This window comes from Tachypleus tridentatus, chromosome 11 (assembly GCF_004210375.1).
Source record: "Tachypleus tridentatus isolate NWPU-2018 chromosome 11, ASM421037v1, whole genome shotgun sequence".
NCBI classification, from domain to species: domain Eukaryota; kingdom Metazoa; phylum Arthropoda; class Merostomata; order Xiphosura; family Limulidae; genus Tachypleus; species Tachypleus tridentatus.
Window position 1 is genome coordinate 15,609,105 of NC_134835.1, and position 21,633 is coordinate 15,630,737.

Genomic DNA, 21,633 nt, shown 5'->3' on the forward strand with positions numbered 1-21,633 from the left:
TGCTAAGTTTAATCACGTGATTGTTGTTTTAGTATACGACGACAGAGGGAGCTACGTGAACAAGCTGCAAAGAACGTAGGTGTAAGAAATATAAAAGGGAATTTGGCGGCTCTGGGGTATTGAAATTTTGTAATTAAAAGTTTAACCTATAAGTTTGAAATTGTAAAAGAACCATAAACGATCAACATGGTAGGTGATTTGTTTCTTATAAAATAATTATTTGACCTTAAACTTTATGTTAAGTTGTTCCGTCGATACAACGTTTTTGTCTTTGTGAATCACTCGTCATGTTAACGTTAGTGTTACCAACCCTCGAGTAATGAATGCCTCCATGTTGTTAATACTGAGTTCTCGTAGTATTTTCCTAGAAATGAAGTTAAGCATAACTGTATCAGTAAATATTTAATTACTTACAAGGAAACAATAAAAGAAGATATCGTTGTTTAATCATTAAATATTTGGATTTTACAATACGGTTCTCAACATCTTTAGTTTCACAGACCAAAGCAGATACCTTTAACTTTTAAGTAAGAATCTAACCGTGCCATTCATTAGTTCATTATCGTGTACCTTACAAAACTCATTTAGACATACATTGTACATTAATTATCAAAATTATCTCCCTCTTCCATATGCTACAGTATAGATAACGTTTTGAGAAAACAATATATAACGAAGAAAGGGAATAACTTGCCATGTTTCCTTCTACTTGTACGTAACATTTTAATTTTTTGATTTAGCTGTTTTCAGGAGTTTTGCTTTTCAGAATAAACACAGGAAAATCTTCACAAATCAGTAAAAACTAATTATATATGATTTTAACACACCACACCAAAAATCAGGTGTAATTTAGTTACTTAACTATCTACACTTTGATATAATTTATTAATTAATATATGTTATGAAATACAAAATGTGGCAGTATATCAGTTAGTTTGTAATGCATTGCATCCATTTTTTAAATTAATTTTACTTTTTATTCTTGTTGGAATTGTAAGTTTTAACTGGATGTAATTAAAGGAACTATAACAGCATCACACGTTAGTTTTTCTGAAAAATTGAAGTAATAGTAACATTAGAAATCAGAGATCCACATATTCTGCCCTTGAGAATCAATTGTGAGAAAGCCATAATCTGATATGCTGGATTTGATAGTTTTGTTGGCTAAATAATATATTGTTACAATATTCTCTGGATAAATCAACTTATTTGTCACTTTCAAGAACAATTTTGTTTTTTATGGTTGTTTTATCCAACCAAACTAATTTATATGCCATGTTTTGCACATGCATGTAACATCTATCTCCAAATGTGCTTGTTTGATATTGGCAGTTAGTCTGACGTTAAAAATAGCTTATAAACAATTTTTTTTTTACTTCTTTCATATACAGGAACTAATATTTTTGTGCAGGAATGAACCTGCGTGCATAGAACTAAGGTGCTCTTTATGCCCCTCGGGGATTAGAGTTGGTTGGTTTAATATTGCAGGAATAATCAGTTAATTGTAATTGCCTCTTGGTGTGGATTCATGTACGTGGTAAGGGGAACTGCCGGAGAAGGTTCTGTTCTTTCAGTTTACCTCCTCTGGGATCTAAACATTCACCCACACATTTGTCAAATGTGGCCTCCCTTGAATGGGAGGAGAGGATCCTGGTAGTTTAGGGGTGCAACCCTAACACTTGTTTGGGTATAGTGCTCACAAAACCCTGGTGTTACTGCAATGTTTTTGTTTGGCATTGTAGTGTGTCCCCTCGTAGGGCTCCATGGTGAGTGGTGTCAGTGGGCACCAAAACATTTTTTCTTTACTATGGATTCCCCAAATAAGAACTTAAATAAGAGTGAAAAAACAGCTTATAGGTTAACGAACACATCTTGAAGATTCTGAGCAGCAGTCTTCATCTGTAACACCTGTACCTCATTTTCTTATATAACATTCTCTTTCAGACAAACCTTGTGGTATATTTCTCCATTTTCGTTTTTTTTAATTCAGAAGGGAATTGTTGGTTCTTCAAAGTCATTCAAAACCTTTGCTCTGCTGACGTATTGGTGGAAACATCCACATTAAAACACAGTGAATTCCTCTTACATTCGAAGGTGATTGGAGATACACCCATTGAGGTTACTCTCCATGCTACTTTGAAGTTATCACTAGGAATTATTGTTGAGAGGGATTTGAAGAACATTCTCAAGTTGGAGATTCTCACTGGTTTCTCCAAATAAGGAGTTTCTGCAGTGAGACGTGTCTCCAGTTGCAATGATGGAATTATAATGTTGACCACTGCCCTTATTTTAACATTTACATCACCATGTCCACCTGCCACCATCAAGGTGGGTTATCTTAATTACAAGGTATAGCCATATATTCCAAACCCTCTCAGAGCATGTGTGAAGGACCATGATGCCTATGAGTGTGAAACAGACCCACATTGCATTAATTGTAATGGCTTCCACCCATCCTACTTTGTTCTTGTCCCAAGTAGAGGGAAGAAAAAAAGATGCAGCATTTGAAAATGATATGAAACATTACTTACCCTGAGGCTTTACAGGTGCTATCCACCACTTTACTTCGGACTCACTCTGCTGCACTTCGTTCCACTACTACAATGGGAATGCAAACGGATCTCTCCGTGCCTCCGAAAGAATCATTCTCAAACCACATGAGAAGTCTTTTGAACTCCATGGTTAAGAAGGTTGATGAATCAACACCCATCTCCGTCCCTAACATTCATTGTAGCAAACCCCAAGATCCACTTCCTTTTGTTCCGGGTATAGGCATTTCTACCACCCCAAATTGCAAAATGATTCACGTCCACAGTTACTGCAATGACAAGGACCTACTCAGTTGACCCAGGTTGATAGATCTTCCTTTGAATTAAGAAAAATTACGTGATCAAAAACGGAAGGGCTCTCTGCCTAATTTGCCTGCGTGTGTGTTTTTGTGAGTTTTTTTTTATAGCAAAGCCACATCGGGCTATCTGCTGAGCCCACCAAGGGGAATTGAATCCCTGATTTTAGTATTATAAATCCATAGACATACCACTGTACTAGCGTGGGGGGGGGCAATTTGCCTGCACATAAATAAAAATGGCCACTTCGATACATTGGAACTGTCAAAATTTACATTCTCATCTAGATGACATTGAAGCACTGACTGTTTCTTACTAACCTGTATGTCTTCCCTTACAGGAAACATTTCTGAAATATAGTCACATTTTCCCAGTTTTCTTTTTACAGAAATGACGGGTTGTATGATGGAGGGGTAGAACTATTGGATGATCAGCATGTGCTCACCCTTGGAGAAGGCCATACTCATAAGTATGAAAAGACCTATGATCAATCAGACCTTAATGCTCTCCTTTAGCAGTTGTCATCTCCCTTTTTAATCCTGGGGACTTTAATGGACATAATCCCCTTTGGGAGGTATTAATATTGATGAGAGGGGTTGCTGTGTATAACATGTGCTCTCAGATTGCAACCTTTCTCTTTTCAGTACTGGTTTTCTACTTATTTTCATACACCTAGTCAGGTTTTTACTAGGATTGATCTCTCAATTTGCTCCCCTTCACTGTTTTCCCACTTTTCATGGAGGGTTGACAGTAATCCTCAAGAGTGATCATTTTCCTTTTATTTTGAGAGAAACTGGCAGTGGTCAGTGACACCCAACCTGCATACCCTGGTGGAAGCTGGATCAAACCTACTGACCCTTTTTCACTGCTCTCACAGAACTTGATTTTGCTATCAATAAATGACTAGCTGACTATTATATAGGCAGCTGCTCAGTGTATTCCTAAAAAGTCAACATTTTCCACAGTATCCTTGTTCGTGGTGGAATCCTGCCTGACACGTGGCATTAAAGGCTCAAAAATGGGCGTGGGATACTTTTCATAGGTATCCCACACTCTCAAACTGCATCACTTTCCAGCAGGCCCATGTGCTCATGCTTGACAAAGCTAGAAGAGATCTTGGATTAAGTTCACAACCAGCATTTCTTCTTCCACCAGTTCCATGGGATAAGATTGAGAAGTCAGTGGGCAGTATGATTCTCTCCCCCTTTCAATCTTGCTCTCTGATGGCCAGGAAGTAGCTGATACCTAGAGCATCACATATTCTCTTGGTGAAAGCTTTTGCTGAATATCTAACACTTCTGCTTCTTCCTCCACCTTTTTAGCCATAGAGACTCGGGCAGAGCGATCACCTCTTTCATTTCGAGCTGATTGTCTCTATGACTATAATTGCTCCTTTACACTGGTGGAACTCAGACTGGCAGTACATCAGTTGGGCCTGGTGATATACACTACAAGATGATGTGCAATCTACCTCTTGCTTTTCTTGCCATTCTTCTGACTGTTTTAAACCAGATCTGGCAGGAGAATGTTTTTACTGATGCTTGGCACCAGACTGTTGTCCTACCTTTCTCTTAAGCCTGGGTAGGATCCCAAGATTCCTTCAAACTACTGTCCAATTGCTTGGACAAGCTGTTGCTGTGAGACCTTAGAAAGGATAGTTAATACTCTTGTTCAAATCAAACAACCTCTCACCCACCCAGGTTGTGTTCCAATAACAGTGCTCCACCATAGACCACCTGATTTAGCTTGAAACATCAATCAGAGAAAGTTTATGATACTATATGGAGGTATGGCATTTTGCAAAACCTCCACTCGTGTTATGTATCATTTGCTCATTCTATTAATTTTTAATGGACAGGAAATTCCAAGTTTGTGTAAGTTCAACACTTTTTTGTTCTTTTCTACAGGAACTTGGAGTCCCTCAGGGCTGTGTTTTGAGTGTCACACTTTTCATTATAAAGATTAATGCCATCACTGAACAACTTCCTCTTGCTATTGCAAATGAGATCTTTGTCAATGATTTTCACATCTCATGTCAGACTGCCCTCAATCGTTTACTGAAGTGGATCACAGCAAATCATTTTAACTTCTCTCTGTCTCTGAAACCACTTGCTGCCAATGGGGGGTATTCACCCTGATCCTGAACTCCGTGTCAGTGACGTTGTGCTACCTGTGGTCCATGAGACAAAGTTCTTGGGCCTTATTTTTGATTGTAAACTGACCTTTATACCACACATCAAGCAGCTAGGAGTCGAATGTACCAGAGCATTGAATATCCTCCCTGTCTTCTCTTCCACCACTTTCGGGGCAAATCTGTTTTATACTAAAGATATTGTGCTTCTATTCGATCTAAAAATTATGGTTTGCTGGTATGATTCTTCCAGGATCTCGGCCTTGAAAATGCTGGACCCCATTCATCATCAGGGACTTCAGCTCTGCACCAGGGCTTTTCACACTTCCCAGTCCAGAGCTTGTACACAGAGTCTCATAAACCTTCTCTACACTTCTGCCATTTGCAACTGTTTTTACTGTATGCTTTGACATGTTGATCATTACCACAGCATCCCACCTGGGGTTGTGTTTTTCTTTCTCAGTGGGCCATGCTTTTTCAGGACAGACTGGATCACATAGAAGCTAAGTGGTATTGGAATTGCACTATTTATACTGACTCAGTTCTCTATTGCCCCTGTAGTAGCTTCACATTAGTTCTTACCTTGTTCTTGCCAGTATTCTAAACCAACTGGCCCATTTCTCTGTAACATCTATCCAGTTCTTCTGGATACCAGGCCACGTTGGTATTTGTGGGAACAAGCTCACCGACATCCCCAGCTAAGTCTGCTCTGGCATTATCACTGCTGTGTCTGTTCCATACATGGACTATGGTCCTGTATTCAAGGCTCTGCTCTGTGACAGTTGGCAGTCAACTGGAAGTGAGCAACACGAAAACAAGCTTTTTCTGATAAAACACTCCATTGGACTTTGGCCACCTTAGTTCCATAAGGAATCGGAAAGAGGAAGTTATCCTAAGTAGACTGGGCATTAGTCGCAGTTTTTTAACTCGTAGCTTTCGTTTTTTTTGGGACTGATGCACAAATGTGTTGTCTGTGTGACACTGGTCATAACAAGCTGAATTTTGCTGTCTTGTTGTCTTTACGACCCTCGAGAACAGCACCATTTTAGACATGTTTTGTCCCAGGATTTATCCATAATGTTGAATAGCGTGGTTGGTGATGGTGACGCTGTCCACCTTTCAAATGTTTTTAGTTCTTTTTAAAGGCTGTTGATCTTTTTAACACTATTTTTTAAGTCCTTTAAAACTTTTATTACTGTTCTTTCTCTCTCACTGCTGTAAACTAGTTATGAAAAAATTGTATTTAATGTTATACAAGTTTTTATTCAAAAATTAAACTATTTTACCTTGAATCCTTTTACAAATTTTAATGATTTTACTTTTAACTTTTTAACGGATGTTTGCAGGTAGCTTAGTTTCTTTTTGTGACATAAAATGTCTGATCAACTAACCAACCAACCAGTTGTAATTGTTTCTGGATATTTTAAATACTCAAATAATCCAAATTTTACCATTATATTTCCTTGTTATTTTTTTATTAACTAAAATAATTTGATTAATGTTGTCTTCAGTTATTGAAGTTTCATGTGAAAACACAGGATTAATAAACCCAGTGATAAACTGATTGTGAAATTCATCCTAATTACTCCAAAATCCATAGAGGAAAGAAATCTATCATTGTTCTATTGTTTGCATTTGTATTTTAACATTGTAGCCTTTTCACATTTTGTTGGAGAAATAAAACTTTAATTGTAAATCCATTTCCAAATCTTAACTTTATGATATCTTGTTGTGCTGCTGTCAGTAATTCAAAACAACACAATCTTTTGTTACAACTACATTGTTCATGCTTGCATCTCTTCCAGCCTCAGTTTTGTTTTTCAATGATTGAAAGTTACACGTAGCTTTGAAGTATACTTTTTAGCTAAGGTGCTCTAAAGCTGTTATCATTGAACCATCCTGAAAAGTCCAGTTATGGTAAACGTAGTAAGTTGGACAGTTTGCTATAAAACATAACATGTACATCGTGTGATAACAAATGAATAATAATCTAACCATAACAACTTTGTCTTTTCTTCATTGTTGACATTAACATTTGTTAATCATTGTGTAAAATAGTGTATTTATTTGTGAAACCCAAGAATCGTGGATACTGATGTACACTGATTGAGCTTTGTTTATAAATTCACTTCTTTTGTGTGTACATTTAGTTTCTGTGTATCAGTTTCTTTTTACTCTACTTTTATTCCAGACTGTTGGAAAGAACAACAAAATGCTCCAACATATAAATTACAGGATAAGAGTTATCCTGCAAGATGGTCGAGCTTTTATAGGAACATTCAAGGCTTTTGACAAACATATGAACTTAATTCTTGGAGACTGTGAAGAGTTCAGAAAGGTCAAAGCCAAGAGCAGCAAACAGCCGGAAAGAGAAGAGAAACGAGTGTTGGGATTGATATTGTTGAGGGGAGAAAACGTTGTGTCCCTGACTGTGGAAGGACCACCACCTCCTGAGGTGAATTTGTGTACTTGTAATTCTTGTGTATTTAGTTTTAAGTTTAGGGGTAATCTTAAATTTGTTGTAAGAAAGTGCAGATGGTTGTTCACAAGCTGACAAACAGTTGGTTGTCTAATGGCTAGTCCAGTGATGCAAGTTGTTTTAGTTTAATTGATTGATTAAATTAATGAAATTTTGACAACAAGACTCACCTTGCACATCAAGAGAACAAGTGCTTTAAAAGGTTAAATTATAAACCTTCCTAATTCCAAATTACCTCTGACCTAATAAATGTATATAACCTTTATTCATCTCTATTCAGTTATTACTTTCGATAACGATTGGACAGAATTCCGAGAAGTTTAAAGGTCTAATTCCTATGAACAAAATTCAACCCCAACATATGACTATTTGAATGACTGATGGAAATCAGTTACACAGTCTCTAAACAGCAGCCCTTTGAAAACAGTCATGGGCAGACAGATAGGTAGAAAGACACAATTTCATGATATAAGGTAAACATTATATTTCTAAACAATATGCCGCTAATATTATTTTTTGCATAATATCTAAAAAGTTCTAGTGCCAATAATCAGTAAACTAGATCTACATTACAGTATAGCATTTGGTTATAGCCTGTAAGTTACACATTGCACTGTACAAACTTGTTACTTGTAATTCTCTGGAGCCCTCTGACCTTGCTGTTATTGTGTTCAGTTGATAAGTCATCAAAAGTTTCATCCAAACCATTGAATGTTTCTAAATATATTTTTAAAATTACCACAATCTACACTGACATGTTGTAGCTACTCACAAGAAATGCTACTGTTTCCTTCTCTCTGCACAGTGAAAAATACCATAGTTGTTTATTTGCAGAACATTATTGTAAAAACAAATTAGCCCAAGATTGGGGGGATGTATGTTTGTGTGTGTGAGAGAGAAAGAGAGAGAGAGAGAAGGAAAAGAAAATGCACATTTCTTAAAGTATGTATACATACTGCTGCTATGTTTGAACATTTCACAATACTGTTTTTTTCATTTCTTAAAGTATGTATACATACTGCTGCTATGTTTGAACATTTCACAATACTATTGTTTTTTTTCATTTCTTAAAGTATGTATACATACTGCTGCTATGTTTGAACATTTCACAATACTATTGTTTTTTCATTTCTTAAAGTGTGTATACATACTGCTGCTATGTTTGAACATTTCACAATACTATTGTTTTTTTCATTTCTTAAAGTATGTATACATACTGCTGCTATGTTTGAACATTTCACAATACTATTGTTTTTTTTCATTTCTTAAAGTATGTATACATACTGCTGCTATGTTTGAACATTTCACAATACTATTGTTTTTTTTCATTTCTTAAAGTATGTATACATACTGCTGCTATGTTTGAACATTTCACAATACTATTGTTTTTTTTCATTTCCTAAAGTATGTATATATACTGCTGCTATGTTTGAACATTTCACAATACTATTGTTTTTTTTTCATTTCTTAAAGTATGTATACATACTGCTGCTATGTTTGAACATTTCACAATACTATTGTTTTTTTTCATTTCTTAAAGTGTGTATACATACTGCTGCTATGTTTGAACATTTCACAATACTATTGTTTTTTTCTTACAGTCAAAATGGAAGTTTAGAAACTAAGTAAAAGGATCAGGCTATTTTTAAAATGAAAAACAAAATAATCTTGCCCATAATGTATTTTTTGCACCAGCACTACCAAGTGTGGAGTCCACATACATCCAGTTTAATTTTATTATTCATCAAATCTCTACCAGCCTACCCTCATATTGTAAATATTTTAAGCGCAATTGGAAGAAATTAATTTATGAAACTGTGGATGTGGCTAATTACATTATTCAAAAGAGTTTGACCTTCTAAATCCTAAACTGTAATTAGATCTCAAATCAGTCGAGACATGATATAGCTAAAAATTTGTACTTGAATTCAGAGCCATTCTGTGAACCACTAACTTGTCTGGTGTTGCTGGAGGTAATTGTTTGAGTGCCATATTGAATTGCTTGTTGCTAATAAGAGTGTGGTATGGTACAACTCAACAAACTGCACAACAGTTTTGCTTCCAATTAAAACAAAACATTAATACCTTCCATTATCTACATTTTCTATGTGATATTTATACCAATGTAATTTCTGTAGGTTGTAACTTCAATGTTAGTGATCCCCAATGGTCTTCCCTTTATTGCTTATGCATTACAAGCTTATATTATGGGGTCACCATTACTTAAGAGTAGCCATGGACTTTAGTGATTTTTTTTAAAGGAAAATTGTAACTATTTTGAAAAATACTATGGCAGCCATGAACTTCCTGCCATGCTTGTATGAAACTGCATCTGACCATGATGAAGTAGCAGAAGCCATAAAGGAAATTAAAGTACATCCTTCTATGTAGTGTAATTTGTAACATCTAGAGCACTTCATCATTCATGATGAATTGCCAAGGTATTTTATGCCCTCACAGTATAGATTTGCATGGGAATATTTGATTTCACTGGTCATGGAAGAAGAGAACAAACGTGTGTTTGTCGTTCAAGTCTGTTTTGGGAATGATTGTTTTTTTGATGTCATTTGTACTCCTCAATGATTTTACATTCCCACAATGTCTCATTAAGAAGGTGGATTTTGCTGCAAAGCCAAAAATTGCTAAAAATCTGATGTGGCCAAACTTTGCTTAATGAAATAGCCACATACGATAAACTTTAGATGTTTGAGAACATGAACAAATATTGTACTCACGTTTTTATTATGTGCACATTGTGTTCCATAAATTAAATTATATATAAATATTAATAAATACATGTATGTAGGTTTTAAACAGTTAGTTTGTATTTGTTTCAATAACCACAAAGTTCACGCACACTAAATGTTTTCAAAATCCTGGCTGATTATTGCTTCAACTATATTGAGCGTATTTAATACAGTAATAAACTACAAAAACATCTAAGAAAAATTTGCAAATTTAGATTTCATTGACATCAAATAAAAGGGGTAAAAACAGATATTTTTTAATTATGTTTGTTTTAGTAAATATCTGATCAAAACATGGAGGAAAATTAGAGATTTTAATCAGATACCACCTTACAAAATTTGTCTTATCATGATATTTTTCTGACACAAACCAATATTGATACAGTTATCAGGCTATTTACTGCTGGTAGAGGTCTTGTGAGTTTCCATCTTGGTTGTGAGTCTGTCAAGGCTGTACAGATCAGCTCCATCGTGTGTTGATTTGCATGATGCTTTGACTTCACAAGCTTCATTATAGAGTACTGTGATTCACAGCAGTATGTTTTGTTGAAAATTGAAGATAAGTAGTAATAGGCTTCAACAGATCCACAAACCTATTTAAGACATTGCTGGTTGACAGCCATCTCACAATGCAGTAGACATCACTGGGTTTATCTTCAAGCTCCAGTTCTTCAATAAAATTTTTGAACTGTCGGTGGGTCTTCCCATTTAAACGTATGAAATTGGCAATTTCAAAAACAAAATTTCATAACACATTCATACTTGAAGTATCTGGCTTCCTGGTGTTCATGGTGAATAATGAAATGAACAGGGAGAAACTCTGGAAAGCTGTGATCATTTTTCATAAGTGTAATTAATCCTGAATTTTTCCTCACCATTGCAGGTGCTCCACCTGTTGCAACACTGACCAGTTTATCCAGTGGAATATCAGCATTTGTTAAGACTCTGTAAAGTGCATTTTTAATGTCAACACCACGAGTTGTTTGTTTTAGTGCCACTAAGTCCAACATCTCTTCTTTCACAGGAAATATGATAAACAAATACCGCCAGTTGTGGGTTGTCTTGTATCTGTAGATTCGTCAAGGGCTAAGCTTGAATACAAGGAAATTCTTTAAATCATTTTGCATTTTGCCTGCAACATCAACGCTGATCTGGGAGATGCATCTCTCTCTAGTGTGGCGTGAAGCTGGTGTTTGTGCTGTTAATTGCTGAAGTTTTGTTATTTGGATCTAACACTGCAACAACTTCAGCTATATTCTTATCAAATTCACTATCAGAATATTGGCATTTAGCATGAGCAATATTCCATGATATAACAGAACTAGCTTCAGTCGTTGTATCAACTTCCTTACTGAACATTGTAAACAGTGTGTGCTGACTATTAAATGATGATTTTAACATAGTTAACTTCTTTTTCTGTAATTCTGACTTAGGTGGATAATATGATGAAAAGCTTTGTAATGACTGAGTAACACGTTGCAGGTAATATATGAAGATTTGCCTCCTTTAACGGTGAATGTAAAATTTTCCTTGTGCTCTGGCTTAAAGTTTGTTTTCATCTTCATACTTTTGCTTCTTACAATTTGACGTCAACTTCCTTCACAAAATTTTCACAAATAATTCTAAAAATTTAAAGTGAAAAGAAACAGTAAACTCAAACACGAGGAATGTAACCAAACAACAGCACCCAGTATCGCAGTAACATTCCACTAATTTCACTGCCTGCAACACAACCACACATGCCATATTGACATGCCATTAAAACTAACATTGTCAGCACCGGCTTGTACAATTGCTGATTCTCCAGCACAATTCCTCTGTAATCCTTGTTGATCCAAAATTTCTTTAATCTCTGACTCAAATCTGACATTAAAATTAGGATTTAAATTCTTCAATATATTTACTCACTGTGAACATTTAAACTGGTGTATTAATCCAGTGGATTCTTGGTTTATACCCAGTAAATAATTATAAAGCACCAAATTTTTTTTATTTATATTTTATATTAATTGTGATGCAAAAAGGTGCTCGGCCAAAATATTTCCGCAAGCTTTACGTTATACAGGGTGTTCGGAAAGTCACTGTGCACTTATATATTTATTAACAGACATGTTTCAATATAGAATACAGGAGGTAAATATGAATGACAATTACAAACAATGTTGAAAGTGACCCCGTTGGCATCAATACAGGCCTGGATCCTTCTTATTTTGTTTCTAAACACCGCTATCAGTTGCTGGCTTGAAATAGACTGAATAAAATATGATTACAAAACTCTACAGTGACTTTCCGAACACCCTGTATGTCAAAGAACCAGACGTGGCTTGTGAGCTGCAGTTTGGCCATTCCTGACCTAGATCCATAGAGCCCAAAATAAGAAATGGTAAAAGTACTAAGTAAACAGAAAAATGTGGATGAACCTCAACCAAACATTCAGCTAAATATCAAGAAGTCTGAAGAACTTGTCACAGACAAGTTGACCAGCCACAGGGAGAAATGCAAAAATATTTTCCTGCAAGGAAAATACAGGAAATGTCACTGGCTGAATTACAGTTTTTTAAATTAGTGTGATGTAAGTTCAATTTATAGGAATGGTAATATGGTGCAGTATTTATTAGTTATCTATCTTTTTAACATATGAATTGGCTAGTAATGATTTTACTTACTTTGCAGTAGTTTTTTTGTTTTTTTGTACATTTAAAACAAACTTGAGGATGAGAGCTTTCTAATTTTACCTATAAGTAAGGAGTGCCCTGTTTGATATGTTTTTGTAGCTTAACAAGCAGTTGTAAAGAAAACAGTTAATGGAAAACATTGTAAGAGTATGGCTTGTATATAGTTTTAGTATCAAGAAACAAAAAGTCATTACCTCCTTTATTACTTAAAAAGACATTACACTCTTTTTTGTTAACCTGAAGATGACCTAGGAAGGTCAAAACGTTCTCTGCTTATCAATAAAAGTGTTAATACCCATACCAACCTTTCTGTGATACGTTTTCATTGCATTCTAAGTAGAAACTGTAAAATTTGTTTCTTCAGAACTGAAAGTGTGCAGTCAGTTGTTAGAATGTTTATAGTGGAAACATTATTGTTGAAACTTTCTCTTTTTGGTTTGTTTTTAGTGAACAATACCTTGGTTTTTCATTTTTCTAATGTTTGTGTTTAATGATGTATTTTACAGGAAGGGTTACCGAGAGTTCCAATTCCTGGTGCTGCCCCGGGTCCTGGAATAGGTCGAGCTGCTGGTCGAGGAGTGCCAGCTGCACCTGTAGGGTCAGCTCCTGCTGGTTAGTTCAAATCAATCCTAAAGTCGTATAGTTTGTAAGGCTGTACAGATTCATGTTGAAGTATATACAAAGAGTTTTTCAAAACTTAGGTTAATAATGTGCATAGTACATAAAATTTAACACCTGACCTTTCAGCAATTCAGTTGAAATGTGGTAATTTGCAAGTGTAGATTATGAACCACTTTGAAAGGATTACATTAAAAAACTGTGTGGTTATAAAACATACAGTAATTGAAATGTTTGCATTTTAAAGAAAGGGGGATATCTTGACAGATGTTAAACCATATAAAGAAATGTGTGGTTTCATCTTGAGAGAATCGTGCACTTTACAACTGGAGACTCTGAAGAAAGTAAAACACCTTCCCAAAAATTTGATTAACATTAAAATTTCAACTGCTAATGATATTTAAATTATGGATAATTTTAATTTCAGGCATGTATATTGAGAGATATCAGAGGGTTTGTTTGTTTTTTGAATTTCACGTAAAGCTACACAGGTATTATCTGTGCTAGTCATACCTAATTTATCGGTGTAAGACAAGAGGGAAGGCAGCTAGACATCACCACCCACTGCCAACTCTTGGGCTACTCGTTTACCAACAAATAGTGAGACTGACCATCACATTATAATGTCCCAACAGCTGAAAGAGCTAGCATATTTGGTGTGACAGGGATTCGAACATGCTACCTTTGGATTATGAGTAGAGGGCCTTAACTATCTGCCCATATTAGGGGGAGAAAGGTATTTGGAAATTATTATTTTGTGTTTTTAAATGCATTGCTTAAAACTTATACTACTACAATCATTACAATAATAATGAAAAGTACATTTATGTTAGAAAGTGTTATATTTTTTGTTTTTCATTCATATTCTTTATGGTTACAAATGTAAATTCTAAAATTTAGAAATTTATTAGGTTAGATTAGATAATCTAAAAGAATTCCTCGTGAAGTATCCTGGTGAGTGTTTTGAGTTTCATCATTGGCCATGGTAATATGAGCCATGCATTCACCAAGTAATTTGCCAACTTTAATGGTGAAGTTATTAGTTAGACGAGCAATGAAACTACAAGAATAAACAGATGTACACTGGTTCAAATGTCAAAGGACATGCCCTCATTTTAAATCATTCAGAATTTTATATATATTATTGGATGTAGTAAAATTAAGTGTACATGTGTCATTTTATTTTAACTTCTGTATTGTTAGTCAGGCAGGCATGATTCAAAGATCAACATAATAAATGTTTATAAGTGTGTAATCTTATGACATTTAAGGTGCTTAGTCTAAACCTTTATGGTTTCATGATATAATCTGTAGTTATTTTAGAATGAAATGGGTATAATTCATTTTCTAATTTTTTTTATGTTTGTTATAAAATTGGTTAAATTAACAGAACCAGTACAGAGATTTGTTATTGGAAATAACAATGTTTTTGAATCAAGTGTTTGACAGCTATCTGGACTTTACAAGGATTTTTTATGTGAAATTTGAAAACTTCCAGATTGCATGAAGTGTTTTTAAATCTTAAAATGAATATTATTTTTCATGTTGTTTATCCAACATCCAAAAAGGAAAATAGGCATGAGGAAAACATTGATTAAGAACTTTAACAAAAGTCCAATATCTTGTGTATGAAAACCTTGTGGTCTTTACTGATAATTTGCCAAATTTTGTGAATATCTGCTTACTAATTAAGCTATAACATGAAATTATAACAAGCACAAAATGATTACATGATCAGTCCAAGGGACCAAGCCCATACTTATAAAGGTGACCCTTTCTCAACAGATCAAGGTGCAAAGGTCATGTCATTGCATTTGTTGACTCGCATTTAAAGTTTTTTATTAAACTACCACTTTATGAATTTGTCTGTTTAGAATAAAATTGCAGATTATAATTCAAAAGTTAATATTATATACAAGTTAGTTTTTTAATTTAAAAGTAAATCTTAAAAGAACACATTGAAATATAGACTTTAATGAGTGACATGGTGTTGAATGCAGCATTGTTTAACATTAGATGTTTGTGATGTCAAAATATGGAGTCTATAATTTTCTACAAATTAGGAACTAAAGTTAGTAATATAGACAAGCTAGAATATAAAATAAGAACCTTGTATATTTTTGTTTTGTTTGTGATGTCCATCTTTAAAATATTAAAGATGTGGTGGAACACATCCATGTTCTGCTGTTTTTGTATTTAAATTCCTTCTGGTCTATCCTGCAAAACAACTTTTGCAATTTATAAATTCTACACTTTTGCTTCATTATAGTTACATGTTAACTTACCACGATTACTTTTCATTTTCTTTCATTTAAATGCACATTATTGTTCCTTCTGGTAATTTTGGGTTTGTACCACTTCTTTAATTTCCAGATTTTTTTGTCACTGGTGTTGCTAAAGTAAACTAACAAAGATGTCCTCTGTATCATTTCACTGTTATGACCACCACAAGGTCAGGGGTGACTGGTGAAGTCCTGTTTTTTGGCATGGAGTAACCACACGGAAAGATCCAGTTTCTCTTTTGTCATCATACCAACTCATCAGCTGGAAAAGTCCAACATTTTAGAAAATCACAAATTTATTATGATTGGAGTTACATTTCTGAGAAGCGTTTTGTTTTCATAGAGAAAAAAATCAGTTATTCAAAATAGTGTATTTATAAAATAGTAAATGTATCTTCAGCAAGGCATATTAACATTTCAGTTTTACTCTGACAGTCTGATAAACTAAATGTTTTATTTAAGTACCTGCAAAATTGAGAAATTTATTGCTCTGCAAGTTATACATTTGAAAAATGGTTTAGAGCACAATTCAAAATGTTTTCAGAGAGATTATTGAATATGAAATGGTAGATTAAATGTGAAGTATCATAAGAAATGTGCATAAATTGGTATTTCTTTTATATACTGATAAGTTCTTGTTTGTGCCAGCTCCAAATATCTCGCACAACCATCCATACAAATTTAGCAGTCTAATATAATAAGAAATAGAAAGATACAAATACCATTTCACTCCTGTTGCTGCTATCCGAAACGTAGCCTATCATTCCAAAATGTTTGCTTGAGGTGACGGTTTTTATAAAATTTTATAGCTCTCGTATAAATCTACAAGAACACAATGGTTTCCTTTACAATAAAATATATTATTTCCAAATAAGAAAATTGATTTCTCCTTTGTGATATTATACATTATTTTTTCTGTCAACATTCTGGTGAATTTTTCATTTTCTCAGGCACTTCCTCACAGATTTTTATTCTTTATTCATGCATCCTAATCTTCAAATTACCACTTTCTTATATTATTAAATACTAATGCAGTTTGCATATTAATTAACTTTATTTATTACTAGATTCAACACTCAGTATAAAGAAATGACCAACAAAAACTTAACTAGTTTAGTTTATTAAATATATGTAGGACTATAGTAATGGTTAGTAGGGTTAGTTACTGATATTTGTGTTTTGGATGGTTCATTTATTAGGGATAGTGTAGATAAGTCATTAACTGACAAAAACAGCCTACAAATGAGTTCAAAAATGTAGCATGATGATTTATCATAAACTTGTGTACAGATTTCGGTATGTTTTGGTTTGAGTGGAATAGTGACATCATTGAGATAAAATAGAAAGTGTATCATGCAGCAAAAATACTTTGAAAAATGTCTTACTGAGAGTAATAGTTGAACTTTTATCTGTGGAACCATTGATTGCTTAGTGCACTTGATCTGTGTTACAAAAGGGACATGTTCTTGAAAAACTTCCATAACCTTATTTTTCCATTGACTTGCATATGAATGCAAGAAATATGTTTGAACACATAATAAATATAACTGGCATAGTTTAATAACTTTAATCATTTAAAATAACAGTATGTACACAAAAATAATTAAATTTTGCACAGGGAAGGTGACTGTAAGCCATGATCATAATTGGACATGGTATAGGCTTGGCTCTTATTACAAAGAAAGTTTCAAAATTTTTTGTTGTTTGAAATCACCAGTGGCATTGACTTGTGCCAGAAAATCTTTCAGAACAGACTTCTGTTCCCCAGAAATAAGTGTTCTATGTGACATGTGTTTTCAGAACAGCCCTGTTTCATCCAGATAGAAGACCTGTTCTACACTGCAACCTCTTTCATCAGTAACTCTTTCACCTTACTAGGATGTCTTTGGGCACCTTCTACATCAGCACCAGTAGTCTCACAACCTAATTTTATGATGTGCAAGTTTAAGCGCTTCTTGAACGTATTGCACCAGACTTTACTTTCCAGGAATGTTTGTATTCACAGTACCATATAGTTCAGTCATCAAATCATAACATGTGCTTCCTGTCAACTTGTGTGACCATGGCACATGATATTGCATCTGGTCCTGATTCCACACATTCAGGAGTTTTTCTATATTGACCATCATTTCACTTCTATGAATATACAATGTATGAGCACTTAGAAGTGTAGCCACTTCTGCACTTACCTTGATTATTTTTTAATTATCACGTATTGTTTCCGCTGTTGAAGTAGCAAACCCTAAAGCTGTAGTAAAAGAACTGAGTTTCTCTCAAGCATCAAACTTTCTCACAACATCAGGTTTCGTGTCCAGGGTAATTTCTTTCCATGCAAAGAACAACTGCATCATCGTATGATGATTGTAACAGAAGCATTTGCTGATATGAACGAAGTGTGCCACCTACATCACTAACACTGGGAAATATGCATCAAAGTTCTATAAGGGTATTATAGAATATTTAAGCAAATGTTCACTTAAAAACATTTTGGCTGCATAAGTTTGTTTTGGGGTTAAAAGTAGGTGAGAAAATTATTTATTTTTTAGGTATTGAGTTTTTAAGACTTTCATGTACTGTATCAGAGAAGCAGGTCAGATTTTGTTTATTATATTTCATCATTAAGGTTTGCAAGGTCCAGTTAGAGGAGTAGGAGGTCCTTCACAAGATGTTATGACTCCACAAGGACGAGGAGCTTCCCTCTCTGCTCCACCACAGATACGGCCAGCAATGGGTCCCCCTAATGTAGGAGGGCCTCCACGAATGGGTGGACCCATGCCTGGCCGAGGGATGATGGCTCCACCACCTGGAATGATGGGACGGGGAATGCCTCCAGGACAAATGCCAATGGGTGGCCCACCCCCAGGAATGCGTGGATTACCACCAGGAATGATGAGAGGAGGTAATTTAATATAATTGTATGATTAGTTGTGGACTTAAACCAAATACTAATAATCATAGTTTCATATTTCCTCAACTCATAAATAATATTTTTGTCTGTTTTCTTAATTTTTTTCCAAAGTATGTTTGTGAAATTCTATTCTTGAACAAAATATTTCCAGTAAATGAGGAATTTTACATTTTAAAATGTAGTGAAACCTTGGAACAGAAATAAGTAATCTCAACGATTTAGACCAGTAACTCAACAAGAAAAGGATTATAAATATATTTCATAAAGATTGGCATAAAGCCAGACACACATGGTGTTTCTGTCTCATTGCTATTAAACATACCATTTACATGCAGGTAAAATGTCTTGCTCACAGATGAATTAACTTGTCACAAGTGGAAGGTGTCAATAACCATATCCAATCTTGTGTGTGTTACAACCCAACATAATGTATGTCATACAGAAATGTAGAGTTTTCAACTGCTAGTGTTGCCATTATGCAGTCAATGCAAAAACATTCTTTTGATAACAGAAAACCAAATCTTTCTTGACTGTTAGCCTGAACAAAGAGGATATTCAAAACTTAATTTAATGATTCACTCAGTTTAAGCTTGGATTAGTACCTGGAATGGTAATCTGTTTTGTTTGTTTTTTCAACCAATATTTCCTGATCATTTGTGAGCATGGATTCCAGTAATAGATATTTGTAACTTGCATAGAATGGCTGGTCGCATAACGCTCGTTTCACATAAACAGAAACCTTATTTATGTCATGTTATAACTCTGACCCTTGACATATTTGACCTCGTCAAACGTAAAAAACATAAGTTAATGAAATTAGTGTATTATAATGAATTGATTTAAAAGCACTTTAATAAGTAAGAAATTGCTATTAACTTCTGTTAAACTGGAAGTATTCCTGTTAGATAAATATATTCTTTTTGCATTTTTATTTTGTAAAGAATAGAATTTACTTTTGTCAGTTGGATACAATTTATCTTAACTGTATTTTTAGCCATAAATCCAGTGCATGTACACCAGGAAAACTAAAATATCTAATGATCAGAATGCAATCACTTGCACACATTTGCCATGAACATTTTTTGGGTCCCAGTTGAAATAATTTATATGTACAACAGTTAAAAAGGCATAGAGAGCCATAAGGAATCATTCAAACTTTCCCTGGTACAAGATAAAACTGTGTGTAAAGGAATATGTATTATCATAGTAGAGTGCCAGTTTCTTGAAGTAAATTTTTGTGGGTCTAACTGTTTAATATAGAAAAAAATATTGTTTAAGCCACTTCAATATTTTATTTTTTCTCAGGTCCTCCTCCAGGAATGAGACCACCACCAAGACCTAGCCAGTAAAGATGTCTGTTTTATGTTTCATTTATTTACATGTCATTAAGTGATTTACTTTTAGAGTAATATCACTTAAAGTGTGTAAATAACAACACTGTTTTGTTTGTATGGTGATGTATCGTAAATGTTTCAAAAACAATAAAATAAGTTTTACATTTTTCAGTAGTGGCTTTCTAATAATAACTGGTGATAACAGTGATTATAGAATTTTAAAAATGTATGTATAGAACAGGAGCAAATATTTCAAAGTTATTACTAGCATTTTTAAATATAGTTTGTTTGTTTAGTGTTTTCACCATTTTTTCCATGGAAGATAAGGAAAAATATATTTGGGGAAAACTGTGACGTAATAAAATACATCATTCAATTTGGTAGCAATCAATCATTTCATTAAACATTACTTTAATTAATCTCTCTTTAAGTACAAAGAAACTGAGTCATGAAAGTTAGGTAGGTGGGGTGATGCAAAGCTATAAGGTATCATGAAAAGTGGCCACAACATCCTAAAAATACTTGAACAAGCATTGTGGAGACCTTGTGTTCTAATTAAAGCTTGTTATAGTGCTGAAGTAGCATGTACCTTAAGATTGTTGTAACTTCAGTGTTGAAACTGTAGGTGCATCTTGATGAATATGGCTAACTGCACACACACAAAGACTTTTCAGTCAACTCTGGGTTTTTCTCCAGTCTTTCTAGTGAGGAACATTTTCTCCATGATTTAAGGAGTCTGTAGGCATCTCTGATCGAAAAGTCCCTGAACTGTAGATGTACAGTGTCCAGCAGCTTGCAGTATCCCAAATAACAAGTTGGTGCATGTACAGTAGTCCACACTAGAACAGTGCTTGTATAGTCTTTTCATGTGTGGATTTTCAAGGATTTGGGTAACATTGCTTTGCTGAAACATTCTTTTGTTTTATTTTCTTAGAGAGGTTTGGTACACTCCACTGCAGCAAGTATTCTAGCAATGGGTTTTTTTGTTGTTTTTTTTCAGGCACATTGTTTCCTCCAGCAGTTCAAGGACTATGATTAGCCCTGTAGCTGTTTTTTTTTTTCAATTTGAAACCTTTCCAAAGTCCATTTTCTTTAGTTGGTGGATCTGCTGCACTAGGTGAAACAGTTTCTTCCAGACCAAGCAACACTAGTTTGTACTTGTTGAGTAGTATCTAAGGGACAGGAGTACAAATAATCCATCTTGTGGTGTACAGTGGTTTCATCTTGTGCACTGTCTGGTCTTTTCTTGGTTCAGCCAGTTTTCCAGAAAGATCAGCTACAAAGGAACCCCTTTTCACCAAGAATATGAGGCTCAACTGGGCTTAAGCAATGTTTACTAAAGTGATATTCTCAGACAACTCAAAGCTGAGTCTCCATGGCACTGATGAGAAGCACTTTGTCCAATATTGATGTGAAGAAGAGATTATTTCAATGTGTTTGAATGCATCTGTAGGGTTAGGTGATATGGGCATGCTTCTCTTGCCCAGAGTATGGGATGGCTTCATTTTTTGGAAGGTACTATGAATTGTCACAACTAAATTGAGATTAATGAGAGCCAGTTGAAATCAGTAACTCAGGGTTACTCTGGTAACCAGTGCACATTCAAGAATAAC

General features: G+C 34.5%; 1 protein-coding gene across 1 annotated transcript; it reads left to right on the forward strand.

Moving 5' to 3' along the window:
* Window positions 1-46: 46 nt before the first annotated feature.
* On the forward strand, window positions 47-20,191 carry SmB (small ribonucleoprotein particle protein SmB). Its single transcript, XM_076466274.1, has 5 exons — window positions 47-189; window positions 7,169-7,432; window positions 13,385-13,490; window positions 18,402-18,677; window positions 19,992-20,191. The coding sequence occupies exons 1-5, from the start codon at window positions 187-189 to the stop codon at window positions 20,033-20,035; spliced, it is 693 nt and encodes a 230-aa protein (XP_076322389.1). The 5' UTR covers window positions 47-186; the 3' UTR covers window positions 20,036-20,191.
* Window positions 20,192-21,633: the final 1,442 nt, after the last annotated feature.